At 41.5% G+C, this 14,335-nt stretch overlaps 1 protein-coding gene across 4 annotated transcripts in view; it reads left to right on the top strand.

The window, feature by feature from the left end:
* The first annotated feature begins 360 nt into the window (after nucleotides 1-360).
* LOC146786075 (major facilitator superfamily domain-containing protein 8-like) overlaps nucleotides 361-14,335 on the top strand; it is a 166,157-nt gene continuing 152,182 nt past the window's right edge. Inside the window, exons 1-2 of one of the 4 annotated variants that reach the window (XM_085635507.1) lie at nucleotides 361-3,078; nucleotides 12,878-13,063. In XM_085635507.1, coding sequence (XP_085491633.1) covers nucleotides 3,003-3,078; nucleotides 12,878-13,063 — 262 coding nt within the window. In that variant the 5' untranslated portion in view covers nucleotides 361-3,002. The remainder of the gene's footprint in view (nucleotides 3,079-12,877; nucleotides 13,064-14,335) is intronic. The other 3 variants (XM_085635506.1, XM_085635509.1, XM_085635508.1) reach the window with 3 other exon arrangements.

The following is a 14,335-nucleotide window of genomic DNA, read 5'->3' as shown; positions in this document are numbered from 1 at the left end:
GCTGTTGAGTGGACGCCGAAACCCGAACCCGGTTCTCAGTTCCAAAGACGCCAGCTCTGTCCCTAGTTTCGCAACGTATTAACTCTGAAGCATTTTAAAAACGCTTTTCAGAATGAGTATTTTCAGTGGACGCTTTCAGGAAAGTAAAATCAGTAAACGACCACTAATAACCTTAACTTTAAGTTCTTAGAAGGATGAACGAGAGCGCTGGCACACCGAAGTGAATGAAATCAAACAATCGGGTGAATAAGGTTCGCGTTGAGAAAGGCTTCCTGGAATATCAGAAGATCCAATGGTACGTGGGCGGCGATTGGCTGCCGTCCACCCTATCAGTGATCAACTGTCTGAAATAACAAATACAGTCTCGCCTTGCTGGGGAAGGTGATGGTCGTTTGGAGGGGGCAGAGTCCTGTGCCCTCCTGCTCTAGGTGTGCTGCTACAGGGTGGGAGCAGGAGGGAGGGCTCGGAGAGGGGATGAGCCTGGCACTCTGAGCCACGCAGCAGGCGAGAGAAGCTCGGCTGAGGGAAGGGGCAGGCGTTCTGAACCTACCTGTGGGAAAGGAAGGGGCTGGGGACAGGTAGATAGGAAGCTGCGGTTGAGGGAGAGAGTTTATAGACCTTTTCCAGGGTAGGACGGTCGGGGCAAACCTCTACAGCTGGGGAATGAGACTGCCAGGTGCTCTAAACCTGCCAACGGATTTTTTGCCCACGCGGAGGAAGATAGCAGGTACATAGGAGAGGGAAGTGCTGGGGGGTCCTGTGGTGCACTGTACAAGGCTTGTTAGTGTCAGAAGTGGAGAGCGTCAGCCGAGGAGGGGGGGGTTCCACTAAGGCGGAGCTAGGTGTAAAGGAATGGGACTGTACTGTACCGAAAAGAGGAGAAATGTGTGTTAGGGGAAAGGTAAACAAAGGGAGCGTCATCAGGAAGGGGAAAAGAGGAGTATATCCTGGAGTAGGAAAAGAGAATCGATAGCCCCGTGCATACAAAAGAGCCGGGGTCGAGGACGGAAAAAGGAGAGAGTAGACTTACTTGGGAGCCAAGGAAGCAAGCGGATACACCCCTATCCATGTCTCACCAGGTCACGACTGGAATAAGAGAGCGAAATATATAGTGTTTCCGAGAGGCAGAGAGACAAAAAGCAGGAGCGGCTGAAAGGTTGTAAGAAAAGCATAGGAGGGGTTTAGGCACGGAAGAAGCCAGAAGGGTGCGGCTGCTGTAGAGAGTGGAGAACTCTCTTGGAGGCAAAAAGCTGAAGGATAGCAGAGGCAGGTGCGGCAAAACTTACAGGAAATGTGCAAGGCATTTAAGAGACTTGTAGGGACATATAGTCGAGACGTCAGGTTGGAGTAGAAAGTGACTGTAGAATAGAAGACCTTGCGAGGGGTGTTGCATACTCTGAGTAAAGTGTACTAAACAAAAGCAAGATCATAATAAGATATAGACCAAAATAGATAATTGGACTTAAGTAGACTAGGATATGAAGGGATAAGAAAAAACGTAGGCAGTCAGTTACCATCAAGAGCCTCGTGTAGAAAAAAGGTGTTGACGTTTGCAGTCAAGTCAAGGCCAGTGCTGGAGTCACCTTGAACGGAGGTCGCCCTAGTTCTCAAATTCGCAGTGGTACTGGACAGATTAGGGTACTTAGGGATCCAGCAGCCTTGCTATCAGAAATTCAGGGGTCTTTCTTCCAATTCTAGTGTTACTTGGTTATTCCAACTCTGACCCGCCGAAGACATTCAGTATGATACTGACCTCCGCGCTCTGATGCCACAGTCTGCCATTTTAACCCTTACCCCAGCTAAGTCTCACCCGAACCCCAGCGAGTCATTAAGTATCTAGGTATTGGTCATTTAGCCTCAAAACCCTATACGGACTGACCTGGACCCTAACCACAGGCAGAATGACCCTTACCCCTACCACAAGCCACTATGACCTAGACAGCTGCTGTCAACAGCTGGAGCCAAGTCCCAGCCATCATTTAGTTTGACCCAGATGTCAGTCATCCTGCTGTATAACCCACCATCCTACTCGTCTACTGAGGCTCAAACCGTCAATCAGTCTGACCTGGAACCTAGCTGCTAGTCTTTCTGCCCTGGATCCAAGCCATTAGTTAGTTTGAACAAGGCCCCAACTGCTTACCAATATGATCCATATCTCAGTCTGGCAAGTGCCATCAGACTATCAGCTTCTGGCTAGTTGGTGAACTTGTTGCCACACCCAAGCTGCTTGTCACTCTAATCTGGACTTTACTCACTGGTCATTCTGGTTCTCAGCCCACCTGCTAGTCAATCTGACATGCAACTAGGTCATTAGTAAGCCCCAAGTATACCGCAGCAATCAGTAATTCTGAGCTGAACTTCATCCACTAGTCGATCTCCCCTAACCCCATCCCAGTCACTAGTCCATCTAATCTGAACTAAACTCCAGCCACTGATCTGTCTGACTGACCTCATCTGTTGGTTATTGTGACAAAGAATCCGACCATCGAGTTATCTCGCCTGGAACTCAAGTTCTGTTTGATCCCAGCTGTTTGAGCCTGTCTCTGGCTGCTCTTTAGACAGTTCTGTCCCCCATCTGTTGACCAGGCTCATCCGGATTGACCCCATCATTGACTTTTACTAGACATGAGCCACTAGTAAGCTTGATCTGATTTCTAGTTTAATGCTGAACATGTAGAGCTGCGAGTCTGACCTGACCTCAATCAAAAGCGTACCTATCCTGTACCAGCCAGCCCTGGTCCCCAGCCTCATCCAAAGTACAATGTCATCCGAGAGGCAGTGACTGGTTACTTATAACAAAATCCAGACTAGTCTAATCTTGACCACTGTGGTAAGCAAATGAGCCCCAGACACCTGTCATCATTCTTTGCATCCCAAAGCTTAACTTTGTTTGACTGCGACCCCCAGCCATAGGCCGTTGTGACCCGTACCCTAGCCCCAGGCCAGATTCACTGGAGTGACCAAGGTCTATTGTTGGCGTCAGAAGACGAGCCTAAGGCCTGATGGATTTTCAGAAGAAACGGAAGCTCACCAACATCACCATTGGCATCATCTTCCTCCTTGGGGGCATCGAGTACGGTAAAGAATATTCACTTTATGTTTACACGAGTGGGAAGTTCGGAGAACAGTAGCAATACACAGCACATAACCACTGTTAGATGTTGTACTTTTTTCTGAATCCTAAAAAATTGCATGTTTTTATGTGAGATCTCTGTGGACAGCTATTTATAACAAACACCATCATCGTTGCAGTCAGATTGGAGCCTCAGTTCAGAATCATTTGTCTGAATTGCTATGCTGTAATAAGGAGGTAGTAGAGGCTAGAAACCATTTTATAAAACCTATTGTTTTTAGATATAACCTCTTGACCTCTAAATATTTGATTGCTTTTTTTAAAAATCAGCACCAAACGAATTTGTCTGTTCTAAATTGTATAAATTCATGAAATCTGTTTTGCCCATGTTTTGAATGACGTTTTGATTACATGTCAGCTGAATAATTTTATAAAATGTGTTTGAATCATGTTTTTATCTCTATTCTTAATCTCGTAAGACATCTAAATCAATAAAATTGTAATTAAATTCCCATGCTGGTTTGGCCTCATTTTCACTTCAGATGTGTCTTGAACCATGTTGACAAGAGAAGAAATGAAGAAGTAACTTTACCATATAGAAATGTACCATTCAAAGATAGGCTATAGCTTGATGGAAATGAAACACAATCTCCTCCTTGAACTGATCATTTCAGAGATAGGCCAAAGATTAGATCAGCATAGGATGCTTTCCCCCTTTTCATGCAGGGCTTTAAAGGTCCATCTGGAGAATGTCATGCTAGGTTTTTGAAACCTAACCTAATGATATTAAACCAAGGGATATTGCAGAACCCATATTGATGTTTATGAATGATTCAAGGTTGGGTAAGAAGACTATTTTTCATTTCACTACATGCCCCCTTAAAAGACATAGAAAAGTGAGTCTGTCTGTCTAGGATGTGGCCAGATGGGTGCCTCTGAGCAGTGGCTGGGTGGACCTGGGGTCCATAGGGACATACAGGGTCATGGTTTCCTCTCATCTCAGCCTAGTGTGAAGAGCACCCAACTGTTGTATTTCAAATTAAATCTGTAGATTCAAAAATCTCTTTTTAAAGAAACGTAAGTCTGTAGACATCTTGTTTCTTGTGACTTGAGCATTTGACATATAAGGAGAACGAGGCATAGTGCGGGTAAAGTGAAAAGCCTTGGCCAAGGGAGAAAGTTTGGACTGGAAATTAAGTATCCTGTCTAGAGACTATCCAGTTTAGCTACTGGATTACCTCTCCTACGTGGAGCAGTAATACTGAAAATAAAGGCTCCCTGGCATTGATTGCAGCATTACTAACCAGTACCCTGGTTTCCTATTCGTATGCTCGCTCTCCCAGTGCTCAACCCCAGGGACCGGCTTTGTTCATCTGCTTTATGATTTTAACTTGATTTTTTAAAAATTCTATAGATTGTATGTGAAACTGAAATCAGTAATAGTAGGAAAGCTGTCAGTAAGCGTACCATAGCTAGTTACAAATGAAATGATGTTTAATTGATGCAGGACAGTTTCATTCCATTGCAGTTATAGAGGGATATAGACCATTCAACATCACTGGGTCTCTTATCTTCCAAGGAACCAAAATCTGTGCTTTCAGAGAAAACAAAAGCAGAGCACCCAGACTGGGAAGTGTTTCACTGATCATTGTAATCAGTTTTAGTTCTTCTTAATGTCCATTACATTTACTCCTTCAGATTTGCTGTTAGAGGTGTTTACATGAAGGCTGTGGCTGTGAATCCACACGGGTTAGCCCTGATATTGCAGTTTCTCTCTTCTTTTATAACCGAGTGCGAGGGGAAGGGATGCCCAAGTTCAAGGAATGCGGAAATAAACATTAATGAAACTTGACAGTTGCTTTGATGGAACTAAGCCCTTCTTCGAGCCTGAAGCCACCAAATGAATGTCTTTGTGAAGAAAATGTTTTAGAATCTATTTTCTAAAATGTATTGTATTCAAGTCACTACATTTCAATATTTTTGGTAAACTCTCTGATTATAAACAAAAATACAGAGAATAAATCCAATTCCAAATACACACCACGCAGCTGGATAGTGAGACCAGGGGTTCACCACCCCCTCCAGTATACAGTGATGCATTATCACACCTTTATCAGATCTGAAGCGAATACCCCTCACCCAGTTTCAGCTTTACTGCCAGCTGTGATGAAGGAATAATGAATGCAGAGTTTGTTTTTTTTGCAGTTTTTTTTATATAGCGCGAACTTGACCCGAATCCAATCAGGTATCAGAGCGCTTTACATAGCACCAGTTACGTTACATGAGGACACACATTCATTTTTTTTTTTGTTAGGCCCGGGGAGATTAAGTGATTTGCCCAGAATCACAGGATGTTCAGCTTCATTACTGAGACTCGAACCCAGTTCCCCAGGTCCGAGTTCGAGCGCCCTAGCCGTTAGGCCAACTCCTCTCCCCAATGCATGTACTAATTGTTAATTAAAATGGTGCAGTATATGCAAATAGATCCAAATGCACTACAAAAATAGAATACTGTTCACAATCTGGTACAAGTATGTACATTTGTAATTGTTTATATGAGGCTTGACAGTTCTACTTTAGCACATTCATATAATTTGTCTAAAAAGCTTGATACAGTATTCTCATACTTTCCAGCCCCACTTATTAATTTGCCTTCATGGGTATTAAAACAGGCAGTAATTAAGGGGTCTCCTATCCAAAAGTTAAAAGATTGCAAATACAAACTGCTTGCATTCACTTACAAAAATTGGTCAGCAACATATAGCATGAACTATCTTTTAGGTCTGGCCTGAGACAGCACATGTGATGTCAGCGAAATCTTTTGTTCACAAAAGAAAAACCTTAAAACAGGTTTAGAGCCCGCCCATTACTTACTTTTACTTACCTTTGACATCACTCTGCTTCCTGTTGGTCAGTGCCTCCTATTTCCTCCCGGCACATCAGTGTTTGTCCCTGTAGTAGAGGATGGACCTTGTACAACTTTCTACCTGTGTCTTTCCACTGGGAGCACGCTCCTTCAGATACTAGTAATTTAAAAAAACGACTTTTTGTCATGGACTCTATAAGAGTGCATGTGCCTGCACTTCCTCTCCCTCGTGTTTTGTCCTCCCCTGCACCCTACTACTGCTGTCTGTTGTTTTTGCTCCCTGCCTTACACCCCCCTTGTATTACTTACCCGCCCCTCCTGCTGTCTGTTGTTGCTGCTCCCTCCTCCCCCACACCTCCCTCATGTTGTTTGCCCCATGATTCTTTAAAACATTTTACACAGCAGCATAGGAATAACTTAAAGAAAAAAAAATACTATGATGCAGTCAACGCTGGACACGTCATAGTGCTTTTTAAAAACCACTTTAAACCATGGTGCACTGCATCCTGCACTGCTGTGCAGCAAGTCTAAAAAACATTGACAAAGCCAATAGATCTCGAATAGGCAAAACCCATTGGCTTTGCCAATGCTTGTTCTATTTGCTGATTCAGTAACAAGTGTCTGTTATGCTTTCAGAATTATGAAACTCCTCCTAACTCGAATAGTTGGAAGCAAAAATGTTGAATGTTTAACTCCATAGAGGTATCACGCTTGTGATATGGTTGAGGCTCTTTACCTTTTAACTGCCTAGAACCAATTATTTGTATGCCATAGAATTTAAGGTTTTTAATTTTGCTTTGAATTAGTTTGTGGTTGACTTATCGCCTCAAAATATTTTTGTACTTTTGTATGAAAGATCGTGCCGCCATACTAAGTTCTTGAAGCACTAAATTCTTGGCAGTATGCCAAGATGTTTGTTAGAGTAATTTGGAAAATGTAATTCCCTGCTAAGAGCACCTTTAAATTCATGAGGACATTTTAATTCAAACCAATATCTTAGCATGGTTGCATTAAATGTCAATAGACCAACTCATTTAAATTGTAAGCAAATTTGGGCATGGCTTGTCGATTGAGATAATTGTAAGGCTGATCTATATAACTTGCTTTGTGCCTGGTTTAACCAGGTGTTGAATGGATTTGGAAATGTCTCCAATTCGTAGATTAGCAATTGAGGAATTTTTACCTTTATTATAGTAAGGAATGATAGATGATCTTTTTGGTTGAAACTCCAATCCCAGTTATTTGTAAGATCTGGTGCTCTTAAAGGATTTTCCATCTAAACTCCAGATACGCCAAGGACTCTAGCAGTGAGTGCAATTCTGTACTTTTGCTTTATCGTTGTTTATCTAAAGTCTATTTTAACTGCAAAATGTACCCAGTTTATTTAGTGTATGTTGTATGCCGACTCTCGTGTAATCTAGAAGTATGGCACTGCCAGCAAACTGCAGTATAAACAATGGACGTCCATTCCATTTGGAGGTCAAGCTCTATTATTACTTCATACTTGTTAAATCTGAATTAATTAAGCAAGGAGGATTTTTAGCACCCCTTTTAAGACATTTATTAAAATGTATGTTGCCTGAACCTCGGGACCCCTACTGAATCATTTTTGGAATCCGTGGACCCCCCTCGAGTCATTACTGGAAGCTGGGGACCCCAGCCTAAGCATTGTTAATGATTTGAACCGCAAAACAATGCACAAAAAATACAGAAAAAAGTGTTCAAACAAATACCCAAATGATGACACACTTTATTTGATTTGCAAACACATAGAAATAAAACAAAAAACTACATTTAATTGAATGAGAAAGGTTGGAACTTTTCTAAATTCAATTGGGGGCCACTCATCGCCAGTGCTATATTCTGTTTGATGCACCTCAGCTGCTCCCAAGAATCATTCTGAGAATACTAATTTAATTTTTTGCCTCCAGTTTCCAATTCCTTCACATTTACAGTATTTTTTAAAATGTTCAATTGTACATTTAGCTTCTTCACTTGTATACACTTTTAGTCTGTTAATATTATTTAATTTTCAAAGTAGTCGTGTACCCCCTGAGGAGGCCTCGTGGACCCGCAGGAGTCCCCGGACCACAGTTTGGGAACCACTGGTATAGGGCATGAAAGGGACACTCACCTATTTGGAAAGGAATGTATCAATGTTTTGTGACCAAGTTGGGGGGTGCATAACTTTGATTGCTTACTGACCTTCGTGTAGCCATACTAACTTATTTTTCATAGGCACAGATGTTGTGGAATAGCTCCTCCCTTAGTAATCATGTTAGCAGCCTCAGGAAGATTAGAAGAGAGAGGTCGGCAGCGATCCAGAGGACCCCTTCATTCTGCATCCGATATCTTTCCAAATGGGCAACTTTTTTGAAAATGGGCTGCTAAAAAAATCCATTTGGGAAAGCAAATTCGGGGACGGAGATTTACTGTTACTTGCAGGCCTCCATCCCTTCATTTTCATCCAATCACAGAGGGTCCCAATTTCCGACCTGCCTATTTTCAAAGGTTCAAGGTTCAAATACGCTTTATTCGGATAACGTTGTATCCATTAAAACAAAGCACTACAGTAAACAGATAAAAACGTGCAGGTTAAAAAGTCGTAATAAATAATTTAAACCATTACAATATACAACCTGCCTATTCATTTGGCGCAGTGTCTCGTGGCCATCTGCGAATAGATAATTTGTACTATGACCCGTTAGAGCAGAGTTCGCATCACCAGTTGCATTACCATTTGCAAACCAGTTGGTATGCATTGCACTTCCCCAGTTTTTCAAATGAAAGAAGTACACCTGGCCCATTAAGAACTTGAGCACTTGGAAGATCAATGTATGAAAATTTGGACACTTGGCGCTAGCATGGAAACCTACATTGTGGTCTGCATAACAAAGGCCCAGCCTCCTGCTTAGGAGCCCTTGTCTCTTTGTGTAATGGCCAAGGTAGCCTTTGCTAAAGGTAGTAGTCTTGTTGACTGATCAGTAAAAGTGTGTCTCTGTATCAACACGTACTTTGTCTGCATTTGAGTTTTGTCAGTAATCTGACTGCATCCTTCTGCACACAGCCCAGTTAGTTCATGCTTTATCTTGGATCCACCATGAAGGTTATTGGCATAGCCAAGACACAAAACTACTCTCTTTGAAATTTGGGAATATTTTCTAGAGCTTATAGAAGTGAAGCCAGCAGGTTTATATTACGTTGTTTTTGTCTGGCATTAAGAACCATGTTAATATTTAATAATAATACTTGAATTGTAGATCTCTCCATGTTAGGTGGCCACAACTCTGGTGACTAGATCTCTGGTTTTGCTGCTTAGATCTGGTGTCAATTGCTGTCCATCAATCCTTTTAGATTCTGTAAGATTTCATTAATTGACAATACTCCTGGGGATCAAGACGTATGCATAATTATGACTTGAGATCAGATTCTTGTATTATTCCTAGAAGTGGCTGAATATTAATATTAAGTAATGCGTGAAGTGACCTTCTGGAGAGGTGGCATGAATCGTAGCATTGCTATGACTGGGGTTTTGCAGGCAGAATCATTTGATCAATGACTGAGCTTTGTTTCAATCTCCTATTAGTCTTTGTCATAAAGTGTGGGACAGTGTGGAATAGAGTTTACAAGTCCTTTGTAGGTGGAACCCCAACACCATTCTTCTCCTTGTTCTTGGTGATCATCTACCACTGCTTACAGGAACAACTCTGCCATGTGCCAGTGAAAGCTCTGTTTTGGTACACGTTCAATTTCCCCAATATGGCGGGTATGAATTTCATGAGCATTTGTGAGGTTCATGCACAGGTCCGTTTTAGAAGTACTATAAAGCACAGTGTGCACGGATGCATCTTTTATAGTTTCTGTAGGACATTTGTGAATATATTACTATTATTTTCTCAGTTAAAGCCTGGAAAGGACTTTAGTTGATGATTTCTGCTGTTCTGGGCACTTTCGACCATGTCGCTGACAGGCAAGACATTCATATTGTTTATGTTCATTCACAATTTAAATAATTACTTCTGGATTGTTCTTTTAGTGTCCTTTTAAGTATTTATGTGCTTTACACCACCTGCCTATGTTAGTGTAGTCTACTGTAGTTTACTTTCCTCAAACCTCTCCATCTGGTTTTGTGATCTTCTGTTGTCATGTACGGAATACATTGAAACCTTTTAGATTTGTGCGGAAATGTCTTTTTATGTTTTTACTTTCTCTTTCAATGAATGAGAGGACATGTTGCTTACCTAATTTCTAATTCCATTGCTTTTATAAATAGTTACGAGTTTACCTTCTCTTTCCAGTACAACTGTCCTAGTTATATGATTTTAGAAAAAGCATTTAAGGTGGTTGTGATTCAAGGGGTATTTGTTTTAGGTCTGGCTCCAGACACGTTTAAGAATACCTTACATCCAGGCAGTGATTACTGAAAATGATTAGGCCTGTTGGCCATTTCGTGCATCGAGATATCTAAGATAGAGCCCTAAAATAGATAAGCGTTAAAACTACGCTTGACATTCAGTAACAAGTGTTTCCAATAATCATATTAGAAATCCTAAATTGGACCTTAAAAAAACCCAAGTTTGTTGCGTAACCATTGTTAGAACTAAGGTCACAACCACTGCAACATATATGTGACTGCAATCTTCCCCATATGGGTTGGCATTTATTAATAAAGGGATAAATGTCTAAGGGGAAAATATTTTAGGGTATAAACACTTGTAGAGAGGTTGGCTCTTCATGACTCAAGAGTATGTCAGAGGTTCTGAGATATATATTGTATAGACATTTGACTGTCACAAACTATGTCATTACTGACCCAGTGTGAAAAGTCCAACAATGAATGCTTGTTGATGCAGCATTTTGCAGGTTTCTAAAACCATCTGCAAACTGCTATGCCCTAACCCTAAGATGAAGTATGCAAAAAGATGGCGAGTGGAATGCTTGAATTAATCTCAGCCACTTGTAATTACTTTGCACACCATAGCACCTGAGGTTGAACCCAGACATATGGAAATCACTCTTAAACCTTCTCCAAAAACAACAATGCAGCCCTAACTGCTGTCAGGTCCTCCCAGAACCTGAATACAAGCAGGGCAAGATCGGATCCGCTCCGTTTGGGGCTCTTCAGTTGGGTGTAGCTTGATTCCAGTGGCACAGTGAGCCCGGGACCCACTGCTGGGCATGCCTGTCACATTTAGGGCATAGCACTAAGTGTACAAAAATGGGATGGATGGAATGCTTGAAATCTCTGCCACTGATCAATTTTACAGGCTGCATTTCAGTCTGTTGTTATTTTGCAGTGTTGGGCTGCTTCTGTTCTAATTCAGGAAGGACTTGGCCTGACAGTAAAGGCTGGACCGTTTCCATTGGGGTAGGGTCAGGACTGATTTTCATATGCCTCTGTTCTAACTGAGGTGGTATGGTGTGCAAAATACCGATAGACGGGGAAGGGGCCGTAATTGCCAGTGGCTGAGATTAATTCAAGCATACTATCGATTAGTTTTTTGTATTCTTCAGGATGACTCCCTTAGTGAGATGGTATGACCAGACATGGGTTCCGTGCACACTCTGCCACTGGAACCAAGCTATAGCGGGCTGATGAAATAAGGGCGAAACCTGCCTTAGTTGCTTATGTTCTGGCTCAGGGAGGACATGGTCTGGTAGTTAGGGCTGGATGTGTTCCCATTGAGCAGGGTCAAGGCTGATTTGCATACGGTTTGGTCTAAACTAAGGAAGCATGGAGTGCAAAGTAATGATGGACTGGGATGCTGTCCAACTAATTACTAGTGGTTGATTAATTCAATCATTCCATTCATCAGTTTTTTGTATACTTCACAGGGACATATTCAGCAGCATCTTCACATTGTCTGCTTTCCATTCAGATCAGCAGGCGGTAAGGGGGCTTTCTTATGTTCACTTCAGCTGGGCCTAAAACAAAGGTCGGATTTAAAGGGCCACTAGCCCTTTTTTGTTCAAGTATCATTGGCTGGGAGCTATATGGAGCTTAACACCTAAATACCAATGCAGTGGAGGGAACCACAGCTTATCACTTTACACATACTTAAGAGAAACTATAATTTTGAGGCAGGTTATTGATTTTGTCAACATTTATCTATATGTAAGAGAGAGGCATGCACAGTAGGAATGTCAGATTTATCTGTATTAGTAGGTGCACAAATAATGATTTAAAAACCACTTATTAATTTCCTTATTTAATTCTTCTATAGCGCTACTCATCCAAGTGTAAAGTGTTAAAACCCTTTATTGTATGTTTATTATTAAGAGACAATAAACCGTGCAAGTGTTTAAATCAGTGTACAGAAAATGTTACATAAACCAATGTGGATCACAATGTGTAGGTGTTCATACTTGTAGGCATTATATGTTAAGGGTGTATGGTTGAGAGAAACAAAGATAGGATTTGAAGCATAATGCGGAGAATGGGGCTGTCTGTACTAAAACGTTATTACCCAAAGGATTCTGTTTTAGAAACCTTAAAGTAATGACAAACTGAGAAAACAACAATAAGATTCTAAACCATGCCTTGAAGTTTACATGCAGCTCTTTGATGCTGGTTCGGAGTGCTCTATGCTATATTGATGGGATTGCAAATTATGAAGGGCAGGTTACAAAAGGATCTCTGTGTCAAAAGCAGTAACATACTTAACTAAAAATACATGTTAGACCTATTGGCTTTGCTGGGCGTGGATTTCCATGGGCTCAAAGGTAATGTGGGAGCTACTCCTCTCCTGTAGTTTATACAGAAGAAGGTGATGTGGTCAATGACATATGGATGTTGTCTTTGTTAGCTTACAGTTCTCGCAGTCAGTGTACCTCTGCACATGTAAATGGTGAATGGAGTACTAGTGTTGACTGTGAAGAGCACTCTTGATTCTCTTTTCATCCGTTAAACCAAGACATGTCTTCTGTCTCCTGTTTAGCTGTGATTCTGCCCACCATCTGGTCTTACCTGCAGACGCTGGATGCTGAACCATATTTCTTGGGCCTGGGCCTCTCTGCCTTTAGTTTCAGTGGCCTGCTGGCAGGACCTTTATTTGGCCATTGGTCTGATCGAACAGGACGCACCAAAGCAGTAATCCTCTTTGCCAACATGTTTGAGATAGTAGGTGAGCAGCCCTCCTCCATGTCAATGCCTGCATAAGATTGTTTTCTTCAGGTTTCAAAAATTTAGATGGCAAGAGACCAAATTCATGGTGTGTACCTAACAAATGCTATCATTCATTCAAGTTCTTTTCCCCGTTTGACTGACATGATGTACATAGGTTTGAATTATCAAGTGGAATCCTTCCTTCTTCATCCTAACCCACTGGTGAAGTAGAAGATGATCCATTATCTTGCCTTTATTATTCTGATAAACTCTGATTTTCAGTTGGAATGTCTTGGAAACTGTACTGTCCCTCCACGTAACTTCCCACATGTCCCTGAAATAAGTGGCCCCTGAACAATTCTTCCAAAATAGATATTCGAATGCAACATTACTTCAATAGGTGACTTTTCACCCTTCTAATTTCTTTGATTTGTGCACCTGGATCGTCCCAGGACTACTGCAATTTAGAAAAGAGTTAAAGACTCACCACTTTACAGAATACTACATCACACTGCATTAACCAACCAGCTCCCTCTCCTATCACTCTTGGACTTTATTCTCGTCTTTGCCTGTGTACAGCGCTCCACTACCTTTTGGCTAGGTTTGCACTAGAAAATACCACAAATATACATTGATAAGTTTGTTCTTACCTTCAGTAATGCTTTCTTGGATACCTACTATATTTTTATTCATTTTTTTAAATCTTGGAAGTATCTTCAGGTGTCAGCTGAAATTTGGAAGTCTTGAGGCGTCCTCTGCTGAATAAGGTTACCTTTATCTTGCAGCTCCTGCTACTGTTGCATAGGGTTTTTGAGGCATAGATCTGCCTCTAACACATTCCAACCAAGGTAGATGAGCAAATATGCATTTTTCTCATTGTTTACTGTCGGCCTACTACCATCACAACAACGAAACCAATTACACATGCAACATCATTATCTTGTTCCTTTAATTTTATCATCTTCAACAATTGGAAATCTAGCTAAAATAATCGCCTCCAGATTGTTTACGCCTGGTGCATGCACAATTTCGAAATGTAATTCTTGTAATCTGGATAACAACCGTATCACTGGGAAGCGTTGCCCCAACCTCTTTCACCAAGAAGATATTTTAGAGGTTTATGATCATAAATATCTCACCCCATGCATACGTTACGAGGTGCTCTGTAGCCCAAACACAAGCCAGCGCATCTCGTTCTATAATGTAATAGTGTATCCCGGCCTCACACAAGCACCTAGAATTGAAAACTACAGTGAGTTCTTTTCTGCCATTCCTCTAACTTAATAATGTT

Source organism: Triturus cristatus, chromosome 11 (genome assembly GCF_964204655.1).
Source record: "Triturus cristatus chromosome 11, aTriCri1.1, whole genome shotgun sequence".
Taxonomy (NCBI): Eukaryota; Metazoa; Chordata; class Amphibia; order Caudata; family Salamandridae; genus Triturus; species Triturus cristatus.
The sequence above is the reverse complement of the archived record's forward strand: the minus strand, read 5'-3'. Positions and strand labels throughout refer to the sequence as shown.